The 25,535-nt window shown below is 35.0% G+C and overlaps 1 protein-coding gene across 5 annotated transcripts in view; it reads left to right on the top strand.

The window, feature by feature from the left end:
• The window catches only part of EPC1 (enhancer of polycomb homolog 1), a 94,223-nt gene that overhangs the window by 41,565 nt on the left and 27,123 nt on the right, over positions 1–25,535 (top strand). For all 5 annotated transcript variants that reach the window (XR_005030223.2, XR_005030224.2, XM_036912216.2 and 2 more), the window contains exon 2: positions 22,782–22,941. Coding sequence is in view for 3 of the 5 variants with exons in the window: in XM_036912216.2 (XP_036768111.1) it covers positions 22,782–22,941 (160 nt within the window). In the remaining 2 variants the exon portion in view is untranslated. The remainder of the gene's footprint in view (positions 1–22,781; positions 22,942–25,535) is intronic.

Raw genomic sequence — 25,535 nt, 5'->3', positions numbered from 1 at the left:
TAAATATAAATTTGGCCATCTTGGAGCCTGGCTACCACAAGCCTTCAGCTCAATAAAGTGAAACTACTTCCTGTATGTAATGTTCTCTGCCTCTGCTTACACTACCCGCTTTACTCAAATACCTTTCCCTTCCCTGTGTTCACTAGACAAACACCTGATTGCTGTCAACTTCTTGAATCCTTACTTGACTTACTCTTTCTAAGGCCTGTCACAGCACCTGAACTCTCTTACAAAACAGATTCATTTCTATGATTGTTTTCTTTACTACACTATAAACTCTTTGAAAACGGTGTATCTTAAAGACTTAATATTGGTCTGGCACAAGTATTTCTTTAATGTTTAAATAGTTTGGGAAAAATCTAGGTACTTTGTGATTGTTTTCTAAAATGGTGATCAGATACCTATTTTAACTGCTTTTGAGCTTTTGGAGTAAAGCTTTTAATGTAGGATTTTAAGCTGTGGTTTTGTGTGTTTTTGTTGTAAGACTGGGAAAGACATGAGACATTCTAATAATTAAGCCACAATTTTAAGCCAGAGAAAATGTTATGGCCTCCAATATGTTTTGTGGAACATCTGATTTATCAAGTATTTGTAAATTTAAAAAGTATAATGCTAAACATGAAGTCCACAAACATGTCTTTCCCTTCAAGGGGCTTATAATTCTTATGGCAAATAAATCATAATCTTAGGCAAACTTTTTAAGTCCCTGTTTGAAATAAAAAATACCTGTGTTTACTTTGGGTAGTTGATATGTTACCACTCAGAATCTAATTAATTTGTGTAAACCAATTCTAACATTAAGTTCCTAAAAAGGTACTTAAAACTTTTCCTGAAGAGTCATCTCTCTTCCCATTTGAAGTAAACAAATTTACATATGTAAAATCAAAATTATTTTATTCTAAAGGTTTTACATTAAAATTCCTTCTCCCCGATCTGAAAGTCTTTTGAAAATCAAGATTTTGGTTACAGTTACTTTTTAATCTTCTTTGAAGTTTTCTTTTGATTGGTTGGTTGTGTTCTTACCTGCTGTAGTGGCATTTTGACCTTTCAGAATTCTGTGAATTTTTTTCCTTGGTGAACTTTTCCTTTGTAATACAATTCCAATAAAATAAAAGCAGCTTTTTCTCTTCATACCAGGAGATGTCATAGAATCAACTTCATAAAAATATATTCCTTGATTCTTTTGTCTCAGCTTTTTCTATATCTGTTTAAAAATATCTGAGTTCTACCTTATTTTTTGTCTCAGCTTTTATGCTGTAGTTTTGTAGAACGAATACACTTAAGAAATTCCTCCTAACTTTTGTAGTGATGAAACATTTTTGGGGTTTTTTTGAAAATGGGACAGAATAAAGAGATGCTTGTGATAGGATGAACATTTTTCCCCTTGTCTTTATATTTTTAGAAATGGGATTTTTCATATAAAGTTTCTCATTTGAACCTTAATTCCTATTCATATCTAGACTCCTCTTTCTCAGGGATGGCTAATACTTTGTATCACTGACAAGAAAACCAACTAAATAATTATGACGTCCTTTTATTTCTAGCCCCAGCTACCTCAAATCCTTCCTGGAATAAATCTTATTTGAATAAAAAACGTGTGATTTCCAAGATTCAGATCTAGAAAGTTTTCACTAAGTAGTTTTGCCTTATCATTTGGGAAATACTGGAATACAATCTAATGTTTACTATATGAAGTGGCACAAAACAAAATGACCAGTCTTTCCTAACATGTATACATTCTAAAAGTATTGACTGAGACCTGTTGGGAGAGGCATCCTCATGATACGAGTATAACATATTGGCGTTTATGCTGTCCTCTTACTCAGTCTAATGTATTCAGATTTACTATAGATCAAAGTGGAGAAATTAGACAACTAGGGTGGAAGTTCCAGTGGGCTAACTAGAGGTTAAAATACCCTGAATAAAAATTCCAGTGTAGTGTTGTTTAATTTCCTAAATAGTTTAAATGCCATTTCTGCTGCCACTTCCCTATTTCAAGGTATTATCATCTCTTACCTAGATTTCAGTACCTTCTAACAAGTATTTCCAAAACCACAACTACTCCCTTCCCTGGTACTCTTTCTTAACCAGTGTTGTGTTTTCTGTCAGTGGTCCTTTGAAAACTGAAATTTCATTGTGTCACTTCTTTTGAAAACTCTATAAAGAGCTTATATTGCTCTTAAAGTGGTTTATATGTAATCTGGCCCCTGCCTCCTTTGGCTTTCTCCAAAGCCTCCAAGTTCCTTCCATGTACATGTAGACAACTATCCCATGTACTGAAACATTCTCCTCTGGGTTGGTTTAGTATTCTCCCACTGATCCCTCAGATCTTAGCTCAAGGTCACTTCCTTAAGTACCTGCCAATTAGGAAAGGTCTGTTACATGCTCTCATAAAATCACATTCTTCTTAGCAATTACTGTTGTAAACTCCCATTTCATTTATGTGGTTATTTGATCAGATGAATCTAAGCTCCAACTTCCTTTACCATTGGAGCTTAATGCCTTCAGTTTTTGTTGTATGAATGACTGGATTGCCCTATTGTTTAATTTATTCGTATGTTTCTAGTTAATCTGTCCCAGAGCTGTGTTAAAGATTAGGAGCAGAACTCCTGTTGTTAATTTCGAATTACATGAGGATAATGATGGTTCCATTAAGTTCTGCTACCATGAGATTATTTTGTGATTAGACAAGTCACAACTATCAGACCTCACTTTGACCATTTGCAGAAGGAACTTGAGCTAGTTGATCTAGAAGCTTGGCTCTGGCTCAGATGTTAAGTGACAAGGGTTTCCCTCTATCTGTCAGACAAGCCAGGCAAGATTATACTATAAACATACAATCCTGAAATCTTAGTGGCTTTGTAACAGATGGATTTCTAACACTGCATTGTCCATTGGGTTGATCTGGGGGTTCTGCTCTACAAGAAATCACTCCAGGATCCAGCTAACAGAGCAGCATCCGTCCTGAACATTGCTGGACACTGAGGAAAGAGCTCTGGAAGAGCTAATATCTTGTATCAGTTATTTGAATGCTCTGGTCAGATGTTACATGTCACCTCAGCTTATGGCTTGTTGGCCAGAACTAGTCACATAGCTCCCCCTAACCTTAAAAAGACCAGGAAGTATAGTCCTACCATATGACCAGAAGGCGAAGAAGAAAAATATTTGGCAAACAGCACTGACAGATCTGCCTTTCCAAAGATTTTGATCACTCTCTTTCCCACAAAGTATACTTATCTCCTCTCTAGTGAGTCCAGTTTGAAAGTCCAGCTAAACAGCATCAAGCTTGAAGAATTAGGGTTTCCAGGTGATACACATAATTCTCTCTGCATCAGGATTGGATGTGCTTCCTCTTGATGTGGAAATCTGTGAATGAAAATACTATTTGCACACACACACAGACACACAGTATATAAAGGGATAACCACAGTAAACACTCCTGTATGAATAATGAGAGGCACAGCATTCCCTAATCCATAGCAACTCAAAAAATCCCAGAAGGCTGACTTTATATGAGCTGCTTCCCCTAGAGAATATTCTTGTTTAGGTACTAGATGTGTTCTCCTGGAGGGAGGGGCTCCCCAGTCCATGATTCCTGTGCTGCTTGGCCTTGGCCCTGGCCCTAGGAGATTCTTCCTTTTCCATCGTCCTCCTTAGCCTCATCTGAAGTAGGTAGTGGAAAATATGGCTTTTGGGGGCCAATTCACTTTGCAGTCTGCTTCCTGCTTGTACAAGATTGGAGACCTAAGTATACTTTTAAATCATTTTAATCTGGGCTCTTGATTTTTGTTTGTGGTAGCACAACTTTGTAAGCCTCTCATGTGTTCCCATTTAGTGCAGTATGCCAATAGCCTGCACTCAGAGTCCTTCACTAAATATGTCTTAAATGCTAATACCATAAATCTGTGAACTTCTGCTGGAAAAGCTACACCAATCTGTCTCTTTCTGCTGGGCCTTTTGTTCATCTGAAAGTATTAACTGGGTGTCAAGAGTTTTCATTGGGTGTCTGCTCTGAGACTAATCCATTCAAATATTGTAACTGAGAATCTGTGGCCATAGACTTGATTTGAACATTCCTCTCAAGATTGACTACTCTCCTTTGTTAATCAAAGGCTGCCTTAGTTTTTTAATTTGTGGCTTGGGATGAGAAGCACTTTTCAAACACTGCAACTTCCCAAATTTTTGGATTCTTCCCTTTCACTCCTGCTTACAAACTAAATTTTAAAATTTGTTACTTTATTGTAATACCAAACAGAGCAGCCAACACACTTCTCATGTTCAGTATTTTTAACCTCTTCTAGAGCTACAGATGTATTAAGTACATTATCTGCTTTTTAAGTTACCACAACTGACTTTTACTAAATGCTTTGAATTTCTTAAAACAGATTGCCATCCTGAGAAGTTTCCTTGTTTTCTGGCCCCCAAACTAATGCATATATTTTGGTCTTTGTGTGGAAACAGTACCCCACTTCTAGGACCAATTTATGTCAAGAACCTAGGTTATGATACGGTAACAACCTAGAAAGTTTATTTCTGTTGTATTTTATTGTGGATCAGCTGGGAAACCAGGATGATTCAGCAGTCAACATCTCAATCATGGTGACAGGTCAAAGGAGTGCCTTGAAAGATTTCACATCTTGCATCAGCAATAAAATACTCTGGTCCAGAAATAACCTTAAGTCACTTTGACTCTCAATTCATTGGCCAGAATAAGTCACCTGACCCCACCAACCGCAGGAGGGCCAGGAAGTACATTGCACTCTGTGCCAGCAAGAAGTAATTTGATGAACTAAAGGTAATTACACTTTCAGTATTCATCCTTGTACTGGGGAAAGAAGATGAAGAAACAAGGATATTTATTGTAGATTAAATCCTACAACTTGTATTTTTGCAGTGAGCTAACTGTCCTCTGTATTTAGAGGACATTTGTAAAGATAGATAAAGACGGAGCTTCCGTAGACCATGTTTTATCTCTTCTGAGCTTAAGGTCTTTATCCTTCTTCACTCTATAAATAAAGTAAATTTTGCATTCTCACCATTATTTGGCCAGATTATGATATAAACATCTCACCTACTAGAAGGCATATTTTGATTGTCTTGGTCACATTGAAATAAACATACATTCCTAATTAAGTACAGGTGTAACACCAGTACTTTGCCACCATTTATTACTGAGAAGTTAATTTGTCTTTATAGGGATTTTTTTTTAAAGGATTGACTGGCAGTGTCTGCCACAGTTTGCTTTTTTGAAATAAGATAGTGAAGGTACATTTTTGTTCAGGTATATATATAGCAGAGTCAACCTTTAATTCTGACCAAATGTAATGCAACTCCTGAGATGATGCAGACTTTTAGCATGGCTTATTTAATACATGGGAAACGTTTCATAAATATTATCTGGAAGGATTCTTTAGTTGAGTTCTTTCATCTCTTTCTGCTGTGAAATAAGAAAATTTGTGTGATGTTTATATGAGCCTAAAGACCTTTGCAAGAAGGAATATAACCTCCCTTCTCTTATGGTTATAGATACCACCTGAAGAGATAATATAAATATTTTAGGATTATAACTGAAACTGCTGTCAGCATGTTCAACTTTTGTAACTGTTTTCCTTTCTTCCCCAAGTAAAAGTTGTTAGGCATTTTTTTCTGATTGCTATAGGAAAGAGGAAACCAGATTTACTTCAGGTAGCATTAGAAGTTTTAAAATGTTCCAGTGGATTATTGAATATCCTTTGTGGGATGAAGTGTATGGTGTTAGTAATCTGTGAAATGAATTACTACCATTAATTTAACCTGATCAGGAAAAGTGGAAGAAGAAGTTTCCTTATAACTACAATATACTTGTTTCTTTTTTGTTTTTTACTTTAAAGTGTGTAGAGAGATCTCATTCTCCTGTAAAAGCTGAAGAGGTAACTGATTTTAGTTACTACTCTATGGTGCCTGAAATTGTCAGATGAAGTCCTTACATTCTACAGTGAGATTTGATTATTTTAAGAGGTTAGGATTATTTTGTTATGACAGCCTGCCAATAAAAATTAACTGGAACTCTAAAATGTCTTCTTTTGTAGGATTAGTAGGAGAAAGGATATCTTTTGAGGAAACACAAGGTAAATTTGAAACTAGTCTTATTGATTGATTCATAGCTATGATCAAACAATCATTAATAATTTAGGCTATTTATTAAATTTGCCTATTTCACTAATAATACACTAGGACTTTATGGACGTAACTTCATGTAATCCTGAGTGCAAACTTGTAAGTTAGGTAGCATTTTCTGCCCTTTACTAGTAAGGGAAAAATTTTTAATTGGTTTCATTATTTACATTTTGAAGAGTCAATAGATGTGTGCCAAGATGTTTACTTACATTTGTTCTCACTTTATCCTAATAATAGCACTTACCTCATTTTACTAATAAAAAAATTGAGGTTTAAAGAAGTAACGATTAGTAAATGGCATGATTAAGATTCTAATCCAGGCTTCTGACATCAAAATGTGCTGTTAAATAGTATACCTTGGTCTTCCTATTTGATAAAGAGTATTCTAATAAAGTTAGAAATTTTATTTCTGCACATGTTGAAAGTAATTTATGGTACCAAATAACTGTACATTATTCTGGAATAGAATATTCTGGAATTATGAAATACATGTTTTCATCTACTACTGTGCTGTTACTTCAAATAAAGGGAGAATGAGTTTTGAGAGGGGGAGAAGAATGTACACTTAAACAAAAAGGTTTTGAGATTATCAGAGCCCCTTTTATATTTTAGCACTGCAGGAAGACAACTGCAGAAATTATACAGGGTGTTTTATGGCTTTGGTGAAACCACGGGACTTGGTGTTAGTTAAGAAAGGAAAAAAATTATGTAAGATTATTTTAAATTTTAGTCTGAAGCAAATAAGTACCCTGTATGAACTATGACTTCTTCTATACTAGCCATGTTACAGTATTTCACTGTTATCTTAAATATGCACAAATCTTATCATTTCATACAAACCCTAAAGGTTTATATTTTTTGATGGGAAAAATATTAATAAAAGCAGTGTAAGAAGAGCTATGATTGATTGCTGTGTTGACTACAAGGAAAATACAATAGATAAATCTGTTATTTTTGATGGAAGAACTGGGGGATCAAATTTAGTCTAACTTGAGAGTTTGTTTAACCTTCTTAGTTTATCACATAGGTCCTTACGTGTCTCGTTTGGTAAATCAGTTAGTAACCTGACTTTTTTTATGGTAAATTATGTAATAGTATCTAAACAAAGTACTTCTAAAGCCAAATGAGTTCCTTCTGCATTTCCTTTTAATAAAAGGATTTCCTTCTGAGCAGGAAAACTCACATTAGTAATTACTTCTATAAAAATTATTTTGGTTGGTATTTATATGATTATACCATTATATTTGATTATACCAATATTTCCTATTTGGTAAATGTTGTGTTAAAGATAAAATCAAAGTGTTGGAAGGCTAGGGGAAGAAGTAACAAATTTTAATGTTTTTCTTTGTCCAGTCAGCAAGATACAATACTTACTAAAGAAAATCATAACTTTACTCTTTACTGTGAACCCCTGTATGCATGTAGGCACTATAGATGATTAAGAGTAGTTAGTTACACAGGGAAACGTGTACCTGGTCTTGGCTCTCCTGTGACTTAATCTTCCTCAACTCCATCCTTCATATCCAGGGTGCCTGGGTAGTACCAGGAGTTAAGGTTTATGAGTTGTAATCTAGTAAAGCACTCTAAAGATGAACAAGTAAGAGAGGATAATCTGCTGTTATTCTTTAAATTTACCTGGTTGTAGCTTCCCAATGATCCTTGTAGCCGTAATGCTGTTGCTCATCTCTTTAGCTGTTTAAAGTCCTTTCTGCTTCTCTCTTAGTATTCTGAGTCCTCCCCTGAGTACCAACCAGAACTCAGCCATACATGGGGAAGGCAAAAGAAGACAAGAAGGAGGAATTAAGCTACAGTAGAAAGACCATGGGGTTCTGGAGTCAGACCTCAATCCAAATCCTACTTTCACCACTTCGGGCAAGTGACTTAATCTTACTGAGTTTCACTTTCCCTGTAAAATAGGTATAATGATACATCTTCAGAGTGATGATATAGGGTCTGAACATAGTGGTAATATTTTTACTTAATAAGCTTCCCTCTTCTCTCTGTCATTTACATGCTGTAACTAGTAGAGCATGGTTTGTATCTGCCAGTGATCCACCTTATCACAATCAGACTGCTGGATCTCCAAAATTAAATAGAGCACAGATAACTGTCTGTAGTGAGAGTCTGCAAACATTCAGTAAACAGTCAGTGTTTCAGGCTTTTCAGGCCTTATAGTCTCTGTCACAACTACTCAGCTGCTGTTGTCAGGTGAAAGCAGCCGTGGACAATATGCAAACACGTGAGTGTGGCTGCTTTCTAGTAAAACAAAAACTGTTTACAAAAACAGGCAGCGGATGGGATTGCTCACTGGGCTGTAGTTTACCAACCCCTAATTTGTGTTACTGTCCATAAAAGGGAGTTCTCTTGCCTGAGATTTCATAGTCTTACTAGAGCTCTCCTTTTTAAAAGTAAGCAATGAAAACTACCTCTGTTTGAGTTGAACTATGGAGCCATGAGGTTATGTTTCCCAAAAATTGATGAAATTATTTTGTTGTAGAAGAGAATGGTTTTTGTATACTGTAGTTTAACATTATAACTTTATTTTAATGCTCACCTTGGTCCCACCAAACATTTAGATAAATCACAGTTACAATGGTCAGTGAATAATCGGGAAATGTTGACTTAGATATTACTTATTTGGAAAATCATGGGGCATTTTGGCATATGTAAAAATTTATGAGCATTCTTCTATAAAGAAACTGTTCAGCATTGTTTATCCTGTCTATTCATTTCTCAAAATTATTTGACTGTAGAACTCAACATAACACCTGATGGATAGCCCTTGAATTTACTATTCAAGACAGTATTCTGAGACTGTCTAGTTTAGGTAAGGAAATTAAGAGCCAGAAACTTCACTGACTTATGGGGATCATGCAGTTACTTGGCAGCAATTCTGGAAGAAGTACTTGCATCCCTTCCTCTTGCTTACATAAAGTCTACTTTTTTTTTCTTTTGCTCTTAGCTTTAAAAAAAAGACTGTTATTTGGAAATAATTTCAAACTTACAGAAAAGTTGGGAGAGAATAGTATACCCATATATGCCATATGTTACTAACATTTTGCCCCATTTGCTTTGTTTTTTCACTCTTTCTCTGTCTTACATACACACACATTTTTTCATTTCCAAACCACTTGAGAGTAAGTTGCCTCCATCATGGTCTTTTATCACTAAGTATTGCAATGAGTGTTTAATCTTTTATGATGTAGACATTTGATAACAATTCTTTTGATTTTTTTTTTTAATACAGTGGTCCCATTTTGGGTTTGTCTGATGTTTTCTCAATTAGATTCAAGTTTACATTCCCAGTTGGAATATGTATGTGTTTGAGGGATATTAGATTGTCATGGCATCACACCTGGAGACAAAAATCTGTGTGTCCCTCATTGCAGTGTTCATTCTAACCACCCAAAGTGAGGTCCAGTTTCTCCACTGTGTGTTTACTAGTTTTCCCTTGCAACTCACTAATAAGTAATCTGGGAAACCTATATCCTTTTGAGAGTTAACATAGTGAAGTCGTTAAGCCCTCATAATCAAGTCACAGCTAGTTTTGATCCAGTCAGCAGCATGAACATAGATATGCAAGTTTACTGATCTGTAAAATAAGAGATGATAGTTGCCACTTCTTTTTCTACATGTATAATTATTATATAATTATAATACTGGTATAATTATTAATAATTATGAGCTTTAATAAGGTAAGTGAAGCTCAGGCCTGGTATATAATAAAATGCTTATTAGTACATGTTAATAATTATTATTTTGGTTCAGAAAGATGAATTAATAGGCCTAGTAATAAAACCTAATGCTTTATACCCCAAAGCTAAAAAGGACTTCACAAAATCATTTCTTCCAAGTAGATTGATGCATGATCGAAGATGAATGCCTTTTTAAAATACCTCATTATTGCCCGTACTTTTGGCACTCTTCCTGACCCTTTTTGCCCTTCAGGTGTGTGTGAGGCAGGCAGTTGAGGGGTGAGACCCCTATTGGGATTTTTTTTTTTTTATTCTGACTTGCTTAGTTTCTTTATGAAATAGATATTTTAAAAGTTACTCCTTGTTTTCTGTGTTACCATTGTAACAGAGGGGTAGGTATCCTAGTAGAATTACAAAGAATAGAGGTTTCGATGGACAGGGGACATCACACATAGGTATTACTAGAGGGTTCTACTAGATGCTCCCTGTGGCTGGAGTGTAAAATTCAGGGTAGAAAGTGGTAAGGTGTTGGACTGGAAAAATTAGCTAGAGCTAGATCATGAAGGACCCTGTAGTGCCAAGAAGTTTGAATTTAATCATGTAGGCACTGGGGAGCTAAGGCTTAAGTGTGAGAGTGACATGATCAAACTCTTTTAGAGAGACCACTGGCAGCTATAGAATTGAAGAGTAGTATGATTCTAGAGGTAAGAAGGCTAGTTGCTACCTGAACTATGACAGTGGTATGGAAAAGCACTGAATAGTTTTTAGACATAAAACGCATGTTATTTGACTTGGAAATAGAGAAATAGGAAGCAATAGCGAGCTGGAGAAATGAAGGCTTTTGGCTTGGGTGACTGATGAATAATAGTGCAATTCACTGAAATAGGTAATACAGGAGGAGGAACAGGTTGAGAATTGGCAGATAGAGTGTTGATGTTATGTGAGATGTGTCTATGGAACTTACAGTAAGAGGTTGTCTCCATACATGTGCCTAGAGTTGAGCAGAAATCTGGGCTAGAAATTAAGATTTTTGAGTCATGTCCTCAGCATTCAAATGGTAGTTAAAGCCATGATACTGGATGAAATTGCAAGATTATGTAGAAGGGCTAACTAAGGACTAGGTCTTGGTGCAGCTTTTCTTTGTATTAGATTAAATAAACAAGTTTAGTTTTAGACAAGTTTAAATTAGATATGCACTTCATTCAATGTTTTAGGGTATTAACCTCGAAAAATGAGAAACACAGATATATTGCAGGTTTGGTTCCAGACCACTGCAGTAAAGCATGTGTCTCAGTAAAGCAAGTTGGATGAGTTTTTTGGTTTCCCAGTGTGAATAAAAGTTACCTTTACACTATACTGTAGTCGTGTTTAGTATGCAGTAGCTTTATGTCTATTTAAAAAGTACCTACCTTAATGTTAAATATACTTTATTGCTTAAAAAATGCTAACCATCATCTGAGCTTTCAGTGAGTCAGTCTTGTTGCTCATGGAGAGAGGCCTGCCTTCGTGGTGATGGCTGCTGACTGATAAAGTTGTTGGTTGCTGAAGACTAGGGTGGCTGTGGCAGTTTCTTAAAGTAAGGCAACAGTGGAGTTTGCTGCATTCCTTCCACAATTTCTCTATAGCATGTGATGCTTCTGTTTGATAGCATTTTTCCCAAAGTAGAACTTTTTTCAAAATTGGAGTCCATCTTCTCAAACCCTGCTGCTGCTTTATCAACCAAGTCTATGTAATACTCTAAATCCTTGCTTTCATTTCAGCAGTCTCCACAGCATTTTACCAGAGTAGATTCCATCTCAAGATAACAACTTTCTTTGCTCATCCATAGGAAGCAGCTTCTCACAGGTTCAAGTCAGATCATGAGATTGAGTAATTCAGTCACTTCCTCAGTCCCCCCTCAGTCCTCTTGCTGTTTCCACCACATCTGCAGTTACTTCCTCCACTGAAGTCTTGAAGCCCTCACTCAAAGACATCTTTCAGGGTTAGAATCAACTTCTTCTAAACTCCTGTTAATTTGATATTTTAACCTCTTCCCATGAATCACAAATGTTCATAATGGTATCTGGAATCGTGAATCCTTTGTGGAAGGTTTTCAGTTTCCTTTGCCCAGATCCGTAAAAGGAATCAGCATCTATGTCAGCTACAGTTTTAAGAGATATATCCACTAGAATAAGACTAGAAAGTTGAAATGACTCCTTGATCCATGGGCAGTAGAATGGATATTGTGTTAACAGGCATGAAAACAATATTATCTCATTGTCCATCTCCATAATCTTGGGTGACCAGGTGCACTGTCAGTGAGTGTTGATATTTTGAAAGGAATCTTTTTTTCTGAGTGGTTAGTCTCAGCAGTGGGCTTAAGATACTCACTAAACCATGTTGTAAACAGATGTGCTGTCATCCAGGCTTTGTTGTCCCATTTATACAGCACAGGCAGAGTAGATTTAACATAATTCTTAGGACCCTAGGATTTTCAGAATGGTAAATGGGCACTGACTTCAATTTAAAGTCAACAGCAACATTAGCCCCTAACAAGACTCAGATTGTACTGTGGAGCTTTGAAGCCAGGTGTTGACTGCTCCTGTCTAGCTATGAAAATCTTAAATGGCATCTTCTTCCAATAGAAGGCTGTTGCATCTACATTGGAACAGTAACCACCTTCATTAATGATCTTAGCTAGATCATCTGCATAACTTGCTGCTGCTTCACCTGCACTTCTATGTTACGGAGATGGCTTCTTTCCTTAAACCTTATGAACCAGCCTGTACTGACCTCAGACTTTTCTTCTGCAGTTTCCTCACATCTCTCAGCCTCCATAGTATTGAAGAGAGTTAGGGCCATAGGGCCTTGCTGTGGGTTAGGCTGTGGTTTAAGGGAATGTTGTGGCTGGTTTGATCTTCTGTCCAGACGACTGAAATTTTGTCCATATCAGCAGTAAGGCTGTATCATCATTCACGTGCTCACCAGCAGAGCACCTTTAATTTTCTTCAAGATGTTTCCTTTGCATTCACAACTCGGCTGGCTGTTTGGCACAAAAGGCCTAATTTTCAGCCTGTCTCAGTTTTTGATATGCCTTCCTCACTAAGCTTAATCATGTCTAGCTTTTGATTGAAAGTGAGAGACATGTGATTCTTCCTTTCACTTGAACTCTTAGAGGCCACTGTAGGTTATTAATTGGCCTAATTTCAATATTGCTATGTCTTAGGGAAGAGGGAGGCCCAAGGAGAGAGGGAGAGACAGGGAACAGCTGGTTGGCTGATTATTGATTGATTGATTTGATTAAGCTCACCATCCTCTTACATGGGCATGGTTGGTGGCATCCCAAAACAGTTACAATAGTAACATCAAAGATAACAGGTCACCCTAACAAATATAATAATAATGAAAAAGTTTGAAATACTTCAAGAATTAACAAATGTGACAGAGACACAGTGAGAATTAAATACAAATTCCATTGGAAAAGTGGCTCCAGTAGACTCGCTGTACAGAGTTGCCACAAACCTTCAATTTGTAAAAGCACAGTTCTTGTGAAGTGCAGTAAAGTGAAGCACAGTAAAACAATGTATGCCTGTCCTTTATTTAACTGCCTGAGTTAAAAGGTATTAAATAATGGCAGATGACTACCTCTCACTGTTATATTTAAAGTGTAGAAATCATCACCTAAAGATTTTAACCAAAAACAAGAGCTTTTGAGCCTTTTTAAATTTAATTTTTAGGGAAGCCCTCTGATCAGATTGTGACTTCTAAAGAGCAGGAAATAAAAACCTAAATTTCTTCCCCTTTCACATTGCCAAACATCACATTGGGCATGCAGGCTCTTAAAAAGTACAACACAAGCAAACCAAATCTGAAGGGATGTAAAGAGTATGAGTAAGGGACAAGAAAAGGCAAGGATCAAAATTAAATTTAGTTTGCCTTGGGCTGCCTTTGACCATGCTACTTAGTAACACTAAGTCTTAAATATTTTATAAGAAAAGTACCTAATTGGCAAATGTTTCACATTGAAAAGAAATAATAAGAATGTACTGTTTTATTTGTACCTTAGCAAAGGTCTTCCTTTACTGTTTTATACTCTAGAAATAGTAATTTCAGATTACTGGGCTGTAAGAGTGGAGTAGAAGGTAATAGTTTTAGGATCTTTTGCCATTTATTTCTTGTAGGAAATAGCAAGTATTGAATTGCTCTTTTTTTTTTTGCCAAATAGTCTGTCCTTCTACTGTTTCAACTATTTACTCTGAGTGTTTTAAAGAGAAAAGCAAAATAAAAAAGCCTAAATTTATTCTTTGCTTTTATGAAATTTAATCTTAGTCTTTTATGAAATCTATTCTTGGGTTAGGCCCAATTTTAGACCTGGGGTAAAGCAAAGCAAAAAACTAATTCCTGCCTTTATGGATCTTATTATCTGGGGAAAGGAGACAGACAATAAGTAAATTCAGAAGTGTATAAGGAGATAAGCGATTAAGTGCTATAGAGGAATATAAAGCAGATTGGGGAATAAAGTGTTCTGTGGTTGAGAGAGGAGAGAGTCCATATTTTTGCAGCATTTTATTATGAATTTCCAAACATAAGTAAAGTTACACAGATTTTACAGTGAACCCATGTACCCACTATCTAGCTTTAACATTTTACTCTACTTGATTTATCATGCATCTCTCCATCAGTCCATGTGACTTTTTTGATGCATTTTGAAGTAAATGCATTTGATAAATTTTGAAGTACAGGTTTCTCTAAATGCTTAAGCATGCATGTGGTTAACTAGAGTTCATATCTGTTTACTGTTTTTTCTTTTTAAAATTTACATACAAATAAATTCACAAATATTCAGTGTGTATTAGCTGCATTTTGGCAAATTCATAACTTAAATAACCCAATGGCCATCAAGATGTGGAACATTACCATCAATCATCCCAGGAAATTCCTTCATTCCCCTTCCCAATTAATCCTTGCCCCCCTGCTCCCTAGAAGAAGCTACTGTTTTTTATTTTTTCTGTTTTAAAGCTAACTAAAAGAGTATAGACTCTGTTAAATAATGCTATTTTTACTCATCCCAGTGTTTGGGTGTTTATTGTGGTGTTTGTTCTTGTTTGTTGCTGAGTAGTTTTCCATTGTGTTACTATACCACAGTTTTTTCATCTGTCCTATTAATGGGCATTTGGGTTGTTTCCAGTTTGAGCTATTGTGAATAAAACTGTGTGAACATTTCTCATTCAACACTTTTTTGTAGGTTTGTGTTTTCATTTTTCTTGGATAAATACCTAGGAGTGGGATTATTGGGTCATGTGGAATGTGTATGTTTAGTGTTATAAGGTTTGCCACACCTTTTTCTCACTAACGCAGTCTAGAATTTGTAGTTATTCCACATTGTCACTGTCCTTTGATGTTGTCAACCTTTTCAGTTTTAGCCATTCTGGTGGGTGTACAGTGGGAGAGGTGGTAAGGAATGATCTATCTGCAAAGATAACTTTTCAACAAAGACTTGAAGAAGGTGGGGGAGCAAGCTGTTTTTTAGAAGTTTGACAAAGAGCAAGCAATCTAGTATGACAAGAGTCTAGTGAGTGAAGAGGAAAATGGTAGATGATGCCAGAAAGATGACAGGAAAGGGTGCTGCAGATCTCATTGGACCTTGTAAGCAATTTTGAACTTGAGCTTTTATTCTGCATGAGGTGGGAAATCATTGGAATATTTTGAATGAAAGAATGGCACAATCTGACTTGTATATTAAGTTGACAAAACTCTGGGTATTTTGTGAAGAAGAGAGAAAACTGGAAGCACAGAAACCAGTTAGAAGGATATTATAATGAGCCAGGCAACAGTTGGGTGTTTGCATGTAGAAAAACTAGGGAGTACTTACTTGAACAGTATTTCTGAATATGCATTGATGTTTTCGTTCTTAGAAATGTCATTAGAAAATAGGAGAGAGAAAGTAATTCAGCTCAGCCCTTTTGTTCAAGTAGCAATGGAGTCCAGCTCTACATGCATAAATTATCAGTGGTTTTGAACTTACTAAGTGACTTTTTACAAATCAGTCATCACTTTTTCTACATAAGGGATTTTATACATTATTGCTGTTTTTAATAAGCTGTTCTAAGTTAAGTAGCCCAAAGGGTCTAAATTTGATCTTAATTGCTGTGGCTGAGTGTTAAGGTCATTATTTGCTTAAAGAGAAATTTGGTAAGTGATATATATAATTTAATCTTTGTTTAGGAATTCACACGATATAACCTTGAAAAGCTCTTTTTGGTTTGGTAATATTTATTAGAATTTGTTACAGAGCAAATAGAAATATCTTCTTTTTTTTCATGTATTTTATTTAGATTTATCCTCATTTTCTGTAATTCTGTATAAAATTTTGAGGATCTGAAACAGCAAAATATAGTACTAGATGCTGAGTAGGTAGGAGAGAAAGATAATCTTACTTAGTCTTCACCCTGAAAAGAATATAAAGTCCCCAGATACTCCAAGAGAATATGTCTTTCAAAGGAAAAGATACAAAGGTTAATTAGACATAGTATCTGATCTTAATTTTGGAAATCAGTATGTACACAAGTAATTAAAGCATGATTTCTAAGTAGAGAATACAGTGCTGTAGAAGCACAAATGGGGGAGCAGTTTCGCCTTGGGGATGCAGAGGAAAGATAATTTTAAACCAGACTTTGGAGAACAAGTGGGAGTTTTCCATGGGGGTGGGGGTGGTGAATGGTAATGTCAGCAAAGGTATCTGTACATGTAAACAAAGGCACAGAGCAGATATTTAAGGCACATTTGCAATGCTGCCCTTCAGATAGGCTTTATTTACAAATAGCTAATGTCACTCTTACTTACTAAAAATGCTATTTTCTGACTTCTTAAATACAAGTGATATGCCCTGTTTAGAACCAGTTAACCCTTTCATGTTAATTACTGATATATAACTACAAAACCATAAAAAGCCACCTGGAAAGGCAAAGTTTTTCTAGGGATAAGCAAAAATAACAAAGTGAAGATAAAAAACATTAACTGCTGGAGAAAAGAGAGGGAAAGATGGGCAAGGAGAAAAAAATCATGTGTATATATAGATATAAAATAGAATTGATTCAAATAGGTAGTAGAATGATTTGCTGGACTTGGGATCTAATGAGAAAGCTGATTCTTCCTGGGGTCTCTGTTTCTAAAGTCTACACTCTTCCAGTGCGTGTCGGCAGGCTGAAGGAACCAAAAAGTGAGTGAGTACTTTTTTGGAGCCCAGTGCCCACAATAGCAAATTTCATGGAGACAGGAAAGTGTGCCTCTGAACTTTCTAAAGATCATTGTTCAGTCTTTTCTGTTCCTCTTTTTCTATTGTTCACATTGCTATGTATAGAAAGCATTATAATTACTTGCAGAACAAGAGGCTTTTTAATTTATTTGCTTAATTTTAAGTTATGGCTCATCTGATTCCATGGCATGTAAGATTGAATATTGAAGAGTTACTCAAGTTGTTGTTTATTTACTTTGTCCCCTGTAAGGTCAGACTTACTTAAGAGTTTATGCCTCTGTTATTTTATGAAAAATTTGAATTGTTCATGGTGTTTTGGTGATTAACTCTCAAATTTCAACCTAGCCTAATTATTATAAATATTCTGTAATATAAAGATACTTGACCCACCCAAAGTGTCAAACTAGTAAAGAGTCTTCAAACATAGCTATTGTCCTTTCTTAAAACAATCTTTTAACTACCATTTCTGCAAATCGTAGCTTGAATGTGCCACTTTGCCTTGGCGAAAGTGATAATTGTTTTGAAGTCATTTTCCTATTTATATTTCTCATAATGCATTGTCCTTGTCCTTCATAGCAGTTACCACATTTTACAGTTTATTTTTAGGACTATTTTATTAGTATCTGTCCTCTTTACTAGAGTGCTAGCTCTACAATGTCAGGAACTGTGTCTATTTTATTTACCATTTACCAATCAGTGCCAGGCACATAGTTACACTCAGTAAATACAGACTAAGTCAATTAGTGAACAAACCTAAGCCTGGGTATTCTCCGAATTTTTAGTTTTTGTTCTATAACAGCAGTTCCCAAAGTTTACTGCAGAAGTTCTCCATGAGCTATTAATAGATACTTTCTGAAAAAATGATTCTGTGGTCATAGGTTTGGAGTGACTGTATCCATCCTCATGAAGGACCACAATTTACATTATTCATGTTAAAAGCTCACAAAAGTCCCAAAGTAAAGAAAATCTGAGTTTAGAATCAGTGTTCACATTTTTATTGTTTTACAGTCAAACTCTTTATTGAACTATGTTGATAATTTCAAACTAAGTATATTCTAGTGAACTCAGTTTGGGAATGCTGGCCTACTCAATGCTCTAAGTAAATTTATTCAAAAGTTTAATTACAAATATTATTTTGAGGGAACATCTAACGTATTACATAATTATAAATTAGAGTTGAATCATCTTAGGTATTTAGTTGGGCATTTGTAATTACTGAATTAAGTTCAGAATGTATCTTACTGATTTCATTTATTTGGTATCACCATTCTCCATCTTCCTATTCAAAGCAAGAGTCTCATTCCACTTTTAATTTATTGTTACTATTATTTAATTTGATGCTCAATTTCTTAGAAGTAGAAATACATAGATTTGGATTTTAAAAATACTTTCTTCACCTGGAAAGCTTCTTTACTCTTGAGCTAAACTGACTTAAATGGGAAGGGTTTTACTGAACCAAATAAATTATGTATTTTAAATATTACTGTTTGTTTTAGAAAGTCATTTAGTGAAATGTACCAAATTTGTTTTGTCAAAAATAATTATATCTTAGAAAATACAAAAAATAAAATTACAGAAGAGCAGTTCAAAATTGTACCACCTGGAGGTAATGTTAACTTTTGGGGTATATACTTTGAAACTTTATGTTTATGTGTGCATGAATGCATGATACATACATATATATTCATTTACTTTAAAAATATTTAAGCATTGTGCTTTGTGCCCAGCAGTATGTTAGGGTGGCTATTTTAGCAGTGTACATAATAGACAAAACTCCCTGCCCTCTTGATGCTTAGTTTGGGGGAGGATTCAGGGGAAAATATGGGTGACAACATACAAACCAAGTATATGACTTGTCAGAGGATGGTAAGTACTGTGAAAAGATAAAGCAGGGAAAGGAATATAGAGAGAAAAATTGTTTTATATACATATACACATACACAGCTAGTTTTAGACTTTTTCCTCTGTAGGCATATGTTCAGTTGTGTCTTTTTCCTTTAAAAAAGATTAAATTAGAAATATCCTGAACATATTTCACTGAAATACTTAATTTTAATTTATCAGTAGATTAAGTCTGATACAGAGTTTGACAGTAAAAAAAAAATTTTTTTTCCTAATCTTTTTTACTAATAAATTGATTTCTCCAGGTCATTAAATATTATTCTGAACTCTTTAAAGGCTACACAATTTCCATTTTATTGAATATGATCCATTTTCTATACAGCAACTAGGATCTTTTAAAAAACTCTCACCTCTCTCTATTGCTCTTAGTAAAAGGACAAATCCCTAACACGATCCATGACTCTGCATGATTTGGTGCTAACCCCCTGTACACGTGCATTTGTCACTACTACTCCCCCACCCCACCCCAACTCACCATGCTCCAGCCACACTGGCCTTCTCTGTTTGTCTCCTTGTCCAAGGGTCCTCACTGATACACAGGAGAGAGTAAATAGGAATATAAAAGTTAACAGTTACACTCCAGTTGTTGAGGAATGATTTTTAAGACTTTAAACTTTCCCATATTTATTGTGTATTATACCCATCTTATGTCTGTAGTACCCAGTTATCTAACTTTTTTTATTATAAAAGTTCTCAAAAGTTCCAAACAAAAACTGAGAGAATAGTACAATGAATATATGCTCTTAACCTAAATTCTATATTGTTAATGTTTTGCAGTTTTGTTCTATACTAAAATGTTTTTTTTTACTGAACGATTTGAAAGTAGGTTGCACACATCATGACACTTCACCCCTAAATGCCATGTATTAAGGGGAAATCATTTTCTTGGCTGTTAAAGATATGAGGAAATTGTGTGAAATACAAAACAAAATTAATGACAAATAGGTTTTTTTTTTTTAAGTAGTAGGTATTCACTATAATACTGATAAACAAAAATTGGATTTTACAGTTACGGAAAATGTATATAAACAAGGAAAAATCTGCAGAACACTGTTCACACTAGAGAGAATATAAATGGTAAATAAGCATATGGAAAACTCTTTAGCTTCCTAATAATGAAAGGTAGACATTTCATCTGAATCAAAGTCCCATATGGTAGGTACATAATGTACATGTGCAGATAAATGTCCCAAGTCCCAAAATCATAGAGCTAGTATATAGAGCCCACATTCAGATCCAGAGCACTCTTGATTACAAAGTTCTGTGTTCTTAACCACCATACCATATTGCCTTTAAAAATCAAAACATCTTAGGGGTTCCATTTCACACCTAGAAGGTAATTTTCATTATAGTTCATCCAGAAAAATAAATAAGATAGCTAATTGCCTTAGTAGATAATAAACTGATAGGAAGCCACCCTGTTTAAAACACATAAATACTGGCATAGGAAACAGGTGAGTCGAGTAGGAGGGAAAAAGAGCTTGGAAACTCCCAAGTGCATGGGGAATTTATTTAATGATAAAGGGACATTTTTAATCAGTAAGTGGAATAGATGATTTTATGCATGACATTTGGACAGGTGCTCACCCTCTCTCCTTATGCAAAATAATAAAATGATAAAGTATCTCTCACATGGTCACCTAAATAAAAAAGTAATAGGAACAAAATGCAAATTAAGAATGTGCCTTACTTCCCTACTCCCTCCTTGAGCTTGGTGCATGTTTAGTGTGGTCAAAGAAAATTTTTCTTGACATTCAAGGGTCTCTGAGTGTAGAAAGATATACATGTGACTGACTTATCAGCTGAAGCTCACAGAGGCACTCTGTCATACCAAGTAGGAGAGGGTATAGTCAGCTGTCAGTCATCCCTCCCACCCGCATTTAGTTTTTACCAGCTCCCAGGAGCCATTAGGCAGCCTGAATCAAAGATCAAATTGAGTTACTAAAAAGTATTTGTTTATACAACCTAGTTTGTGACTACACAATTTATATCTGTTATTAAGTAGGACAGAACCATGAAGGAAAAAAGATTAATGAGTTTGACTAATAGAGCTTCCCTGTATGGAAAAAATACTCTAACCAAAATAAGTCAGATTTCAGGAAAATATTTATAAAATTTCTTATATTACATGGAGATAATTTCTGTAATAATACAAAGGGAAACAATCCACATATTTAAACATGAAGAAAAAGAAAAGCAGCACTTTTGAAAATGGACAAACAGCAGCAACACTTAAGGGAAGAAAAACTTAATTTACATTGTAAAGAAAATAACCTAAAATAACCACATGGGAGATTTTAAAATTCACAAGGGATATTAAGAAGTGACTACAAATTACTACAAGGAGTGATAGGAATATTTGTGGTTGTAACCTCACACACCCTCTGAGCACTTCATTTGTAGTTGTCCTGCAAATGCTTTCTCAAGTCCACCAGGATGTCTTGTATAAAATTGTTCAAGGAGAGGTTTTTGCAGCATTTGGGTAAAGGGGTAGGCAGTTAGGTTTTTTTCAGGATTTTTTTCCTCCCCCTATTAATTAGTGTTTAATTAAATACAGGTGGTATGTCCATATAGTGGAATACAATGCAGCTGTTGTAAAAACTGTGGTAGAAGTATCAGTATGGAAGGATTTTTCAGGATATATATCATGTGAACCGAAGCCCTAGGGATAAAGCTCTGTATGTTGCAAAGTAGAATCCTATATGTGATATGTGTGTGTATTTATTTAACAGGCCACTTAGAAGAACTGAAGTTTTTTTGTTTTCATACTATTGGAATGTCTTTAGTTCAGGGATGATAGGGCTGGGTGAGAACAGATATTTTTATATCAGCTGGTAGTATCACCAACTGGTAAAATCTTCCTGCGTGTCTTAATACACAATGGACAGTGACTGCAATGGGGTATGGGTGGGGGTGGGGGGACTCAATAATATGGGTGAATGTAGTAACCGCATTGTTTTTCTTGTGAAACCTTCATAAGAGTGTATATCAGTGATACCTTAATAAATATATATATATAAAAGAATTTAAGTAAAAAAAAATCTTCTGTGTGGTGACTAAACCCAAGCTTATTTTGAGCACCTGCTATATACCAGGCATTATACTAAGCATTTTATGTACATGTATCTTACTTGAGTCACCAACCAACCTTATAGATTGTTTTTCTCTTACTGGAAGAAACATTTAGAAAACTGAAGTGTCTTTCCCAGGAGTCACAGACTCTGAAGCTTTCTACCACTACTTACTCTACTACTGTTCCAAAAGGGCTCTAGAAAATCTCATGAGAGAGGTTACTCAAGACGAAAGACTAGGTTTAAATCTGTCAGTTTCATCAACTAAAAATGGAGATGACAATCTTTCACCTTTGAAAAGATCTTATTTGTTGATTTGTATGAAAGTGCTTTCCAAATTTATGAAGCACTGTATGAATAGGAGATTAGAATCAGTATTTTTTATCCATAGACAGCTTTTTTCTTACAATAAGTTTCAAGTGTTTTAAGCTTTTTTCATTAACTCTCATCTGAAAAATGCAAACTTTAACAGTTTTAGTCAACTGTTTGGACTTTTGTATAATTCAGCTATTTCATTGTAGTACCTTAAATTGAGGAAATACACAATGTATCTAACACAGTCTTGTTTTTACTTAAAATGTTTTTACCACTTTATTGTTAATGTCCTTTCAAAACTACTAAAATTCCTTTTTTAAAAACATGAACAGAAACCTCTTCACAAGACTTTTATGTTCTATTTGCTGTTTTTTTACTATATAAACTTACCTATTTTCCCCTCTTTAGGAACACCATCTTCAACGGGCTATTTCAGCACAGCAGGTGTATGGCGAGAAGAGGGATAATATGGTTATACCAGTCCCAGAGGCAGAAAGTAATATTGCTTACTATGAGTCTATATATCCTGGGGAATTTAAGATGCCAAAGCAGCTCATTCACATACAGCGTAAGTAATTACTCTTTTAATCATTATATTTTCTGTATTTATTATTTTCTTATGTAACTCTTGATAGATTTTTATCTGTTCAAGGCCATTTTTAGTATTCATTTCATTGACCATCATCAGGTTGAGAGTTATTAGAACACCTTTTCAACTTTTTTTTTTTTTTGAGAGGGCATCTCTCATATTTATTGATCAAATGGTTGTTAACAACAATAAAATTCTTTATAGGGGAGTCAATGGTCAATGCACAATCATTAATCCACCCCAAGCCTAATTCTCGTCAGTCTCCAATCTTCTGAAGCATAACGAACAAGTTCTTACATGGTGAACAGTGCAAGGGCAGTCATCACAGAAACTTTCAGTTTTGATCACATATTATTAACTATAAACAATCAGGTCAAATATGAGTATTTGTTTGATTTTTATACTTGATTTATATGTGGATCCCACATTTCTCCCTTTATTATTATTATTATTATTCGTTTTAATAAAATGCTGAAGTGGTAGGTAGATGCAAGATAAAGGTAGAAAACATAGTTTAGTGTTGTAAGAAAGCAAATGTAGATGATCAGGTGTGTGCCTGTAGACTATGTGTTAATCCAAGCTAGACAAGGGCAATAAAACATCCACGGATGCAGAAGATTTCTCTCAAAACAGGGGGGGGTGAGGTTCTAAGCCTCACCTCTGTTGATCCCCAGTTTCTCACCTGATGGCCCCCCTGGGACTGTTCCTGTCTTAGGTTGTTCCTCCCTTGAGGAATCTGACCCGTCTCTGGCTAACCTTTTCAACTTTTAATAATTGTGCTTGGGATTTCTGCCTTTCATTGCAACATGACATTTTATGTTACTTTAGACAAGTAAGTGTAGAGAACATGCCTTAGATTTAGATATGGTTTTCTTACTGTTTAGAAATATTGTTATTAATAGCCTTAAGAGTACTTCTTTTTGTTTGTTTTTGTTTTTGTTTTAAGAGTACTTCTTGATGTTAGTCAGGAGTCACCAAACTTTTTCTGTAAAGGGCTAGATAGTAAATATTTTAGGCTGTGAGTCATTCTGTCTCTGTCAGAAACTATTCAGCTCTGCTGTTGTAAGGGACAAACAGCGATCTCTGCTACATAAATGAATGGGCGTGGCTGTGCCCCAATAAAACTGACAAAAACTGATGGCATCCCTCAGGCCATAGTGATATCTGTTTTTACTAGTTTCTTTTTAGTTTAGTGTTGTAATTGGTAATTAATTTCACTTGATAGTGATAGGTTCTTCATTAGAAATGATTCTTTGATAGCTATCAACATTTGATGACAAACAGCTCAGTTTATAAACTTAATCCTTGTTCAATCCCCAAGTGGATGACAGCTTAAAAACATGGTTAAGGTTACTAAGGTAAGGCTGCTGCCTCTTTTGTTGCTGTCTTGCTGGCCTTTATATCTTGTCCCTAAAAACTTTGAAGGTTTTTGCAGGGGCCTATCTAAACTTTATTCAGGACAATATAAATCTACTTTATTTTTACCATTTTTTCTAAGGACAAAAAGAAACTAGTCTTAACTACTTTCTAAATCATTAACTACTTTTCTCACTCATTTAACCTTTTCTCCATATTGAGCTAGTTTCTGTCCTGGATTCTGAGCATCTGTTTTGCTATTTCTTAAATAAGAACACCAAAAATAAACATAGTGCCCATATGGACTCTTTCCAGTACTATGTTCACATTTGGTATTTTTAACTTGTGATATTTTTTCATCTTTAACTCTAACTTGCACCTACTGTTATTGATTGCCTTTAGGAAAACAATTTTTTTCCAGTTTAGTGAAAAGTTATTTTGAAGTGAGCCAAATAAGTGGCATGTGTTTCCTTGCCCACTCACATGTTTAATACATATAAGACACAGACCCTCTAAGCAAATTTGTTCACTGTTAGAACCTAAAAATTCTCTGGAAAATCATGTCAGTGTAAAACTTATAGATCTAATTCTTCCTTTATGTTAACTCAAGCCACCCTGTATCCACAGCCACAGGCTATATTAAAAATGCATGCTTACAGGTTAAAGCAGGATTGAGTAAGATAAAATTACATTAATCAATTTACTTTATCCTTATTATCAGAAAAAAGAATTTGAATTCACATTTTATAAATAAATTGCTTATTGATGACTGAAATCCCCAAGACACATTTGTTGGTAACTTAGTGGATAAAATTTAGTTCAGATGTCAAAAGGTATTATATTAAAAAAGAAGTTGACTTTGCTGACATTGTAATCAAATGATAGTAATAAAGTGGCAGGAGAATTGTAGCTTATTTGGGAAGAAAATTTTTTAATCAGTACAAATTAGAGATATGTTGTCTTTGGAAATACGTAGACATTGAAATATTAATAAAGACAGTAAGCTAAATTAGTACTAGCTACCAATGAGTTCTTCTAACATTTTATTTTGAATAATTACATTCACAGACAGTATGTGTAGCCTTGTATAATCACCACCAAAATCAGGGTACTCAGTTGTACCATCACCAATGGCACCCACTAATCTGTTCTCCAGCTCTGTAATGATTAGTTCATGAATGTAATTTAAATGGAATCATGTAGTATGTATCCCTTGG

This window comes from Manis pentadactyla, chromosome 3 (assembly GCF_030020395.1).
Source record: "Manis pentadactyla isolate mManPen7 chromosome 3, mManPen7.hap1, whole genome shotgun sequence".
NCBI lineage: Eukaryota > Metazoa > Chordata > Mammalia > Pholidota > Manidae > Manis > Manis pentadactyla.
This window is presented reverse-complemented; position numbering and strand designations above follow the sequence as displayed.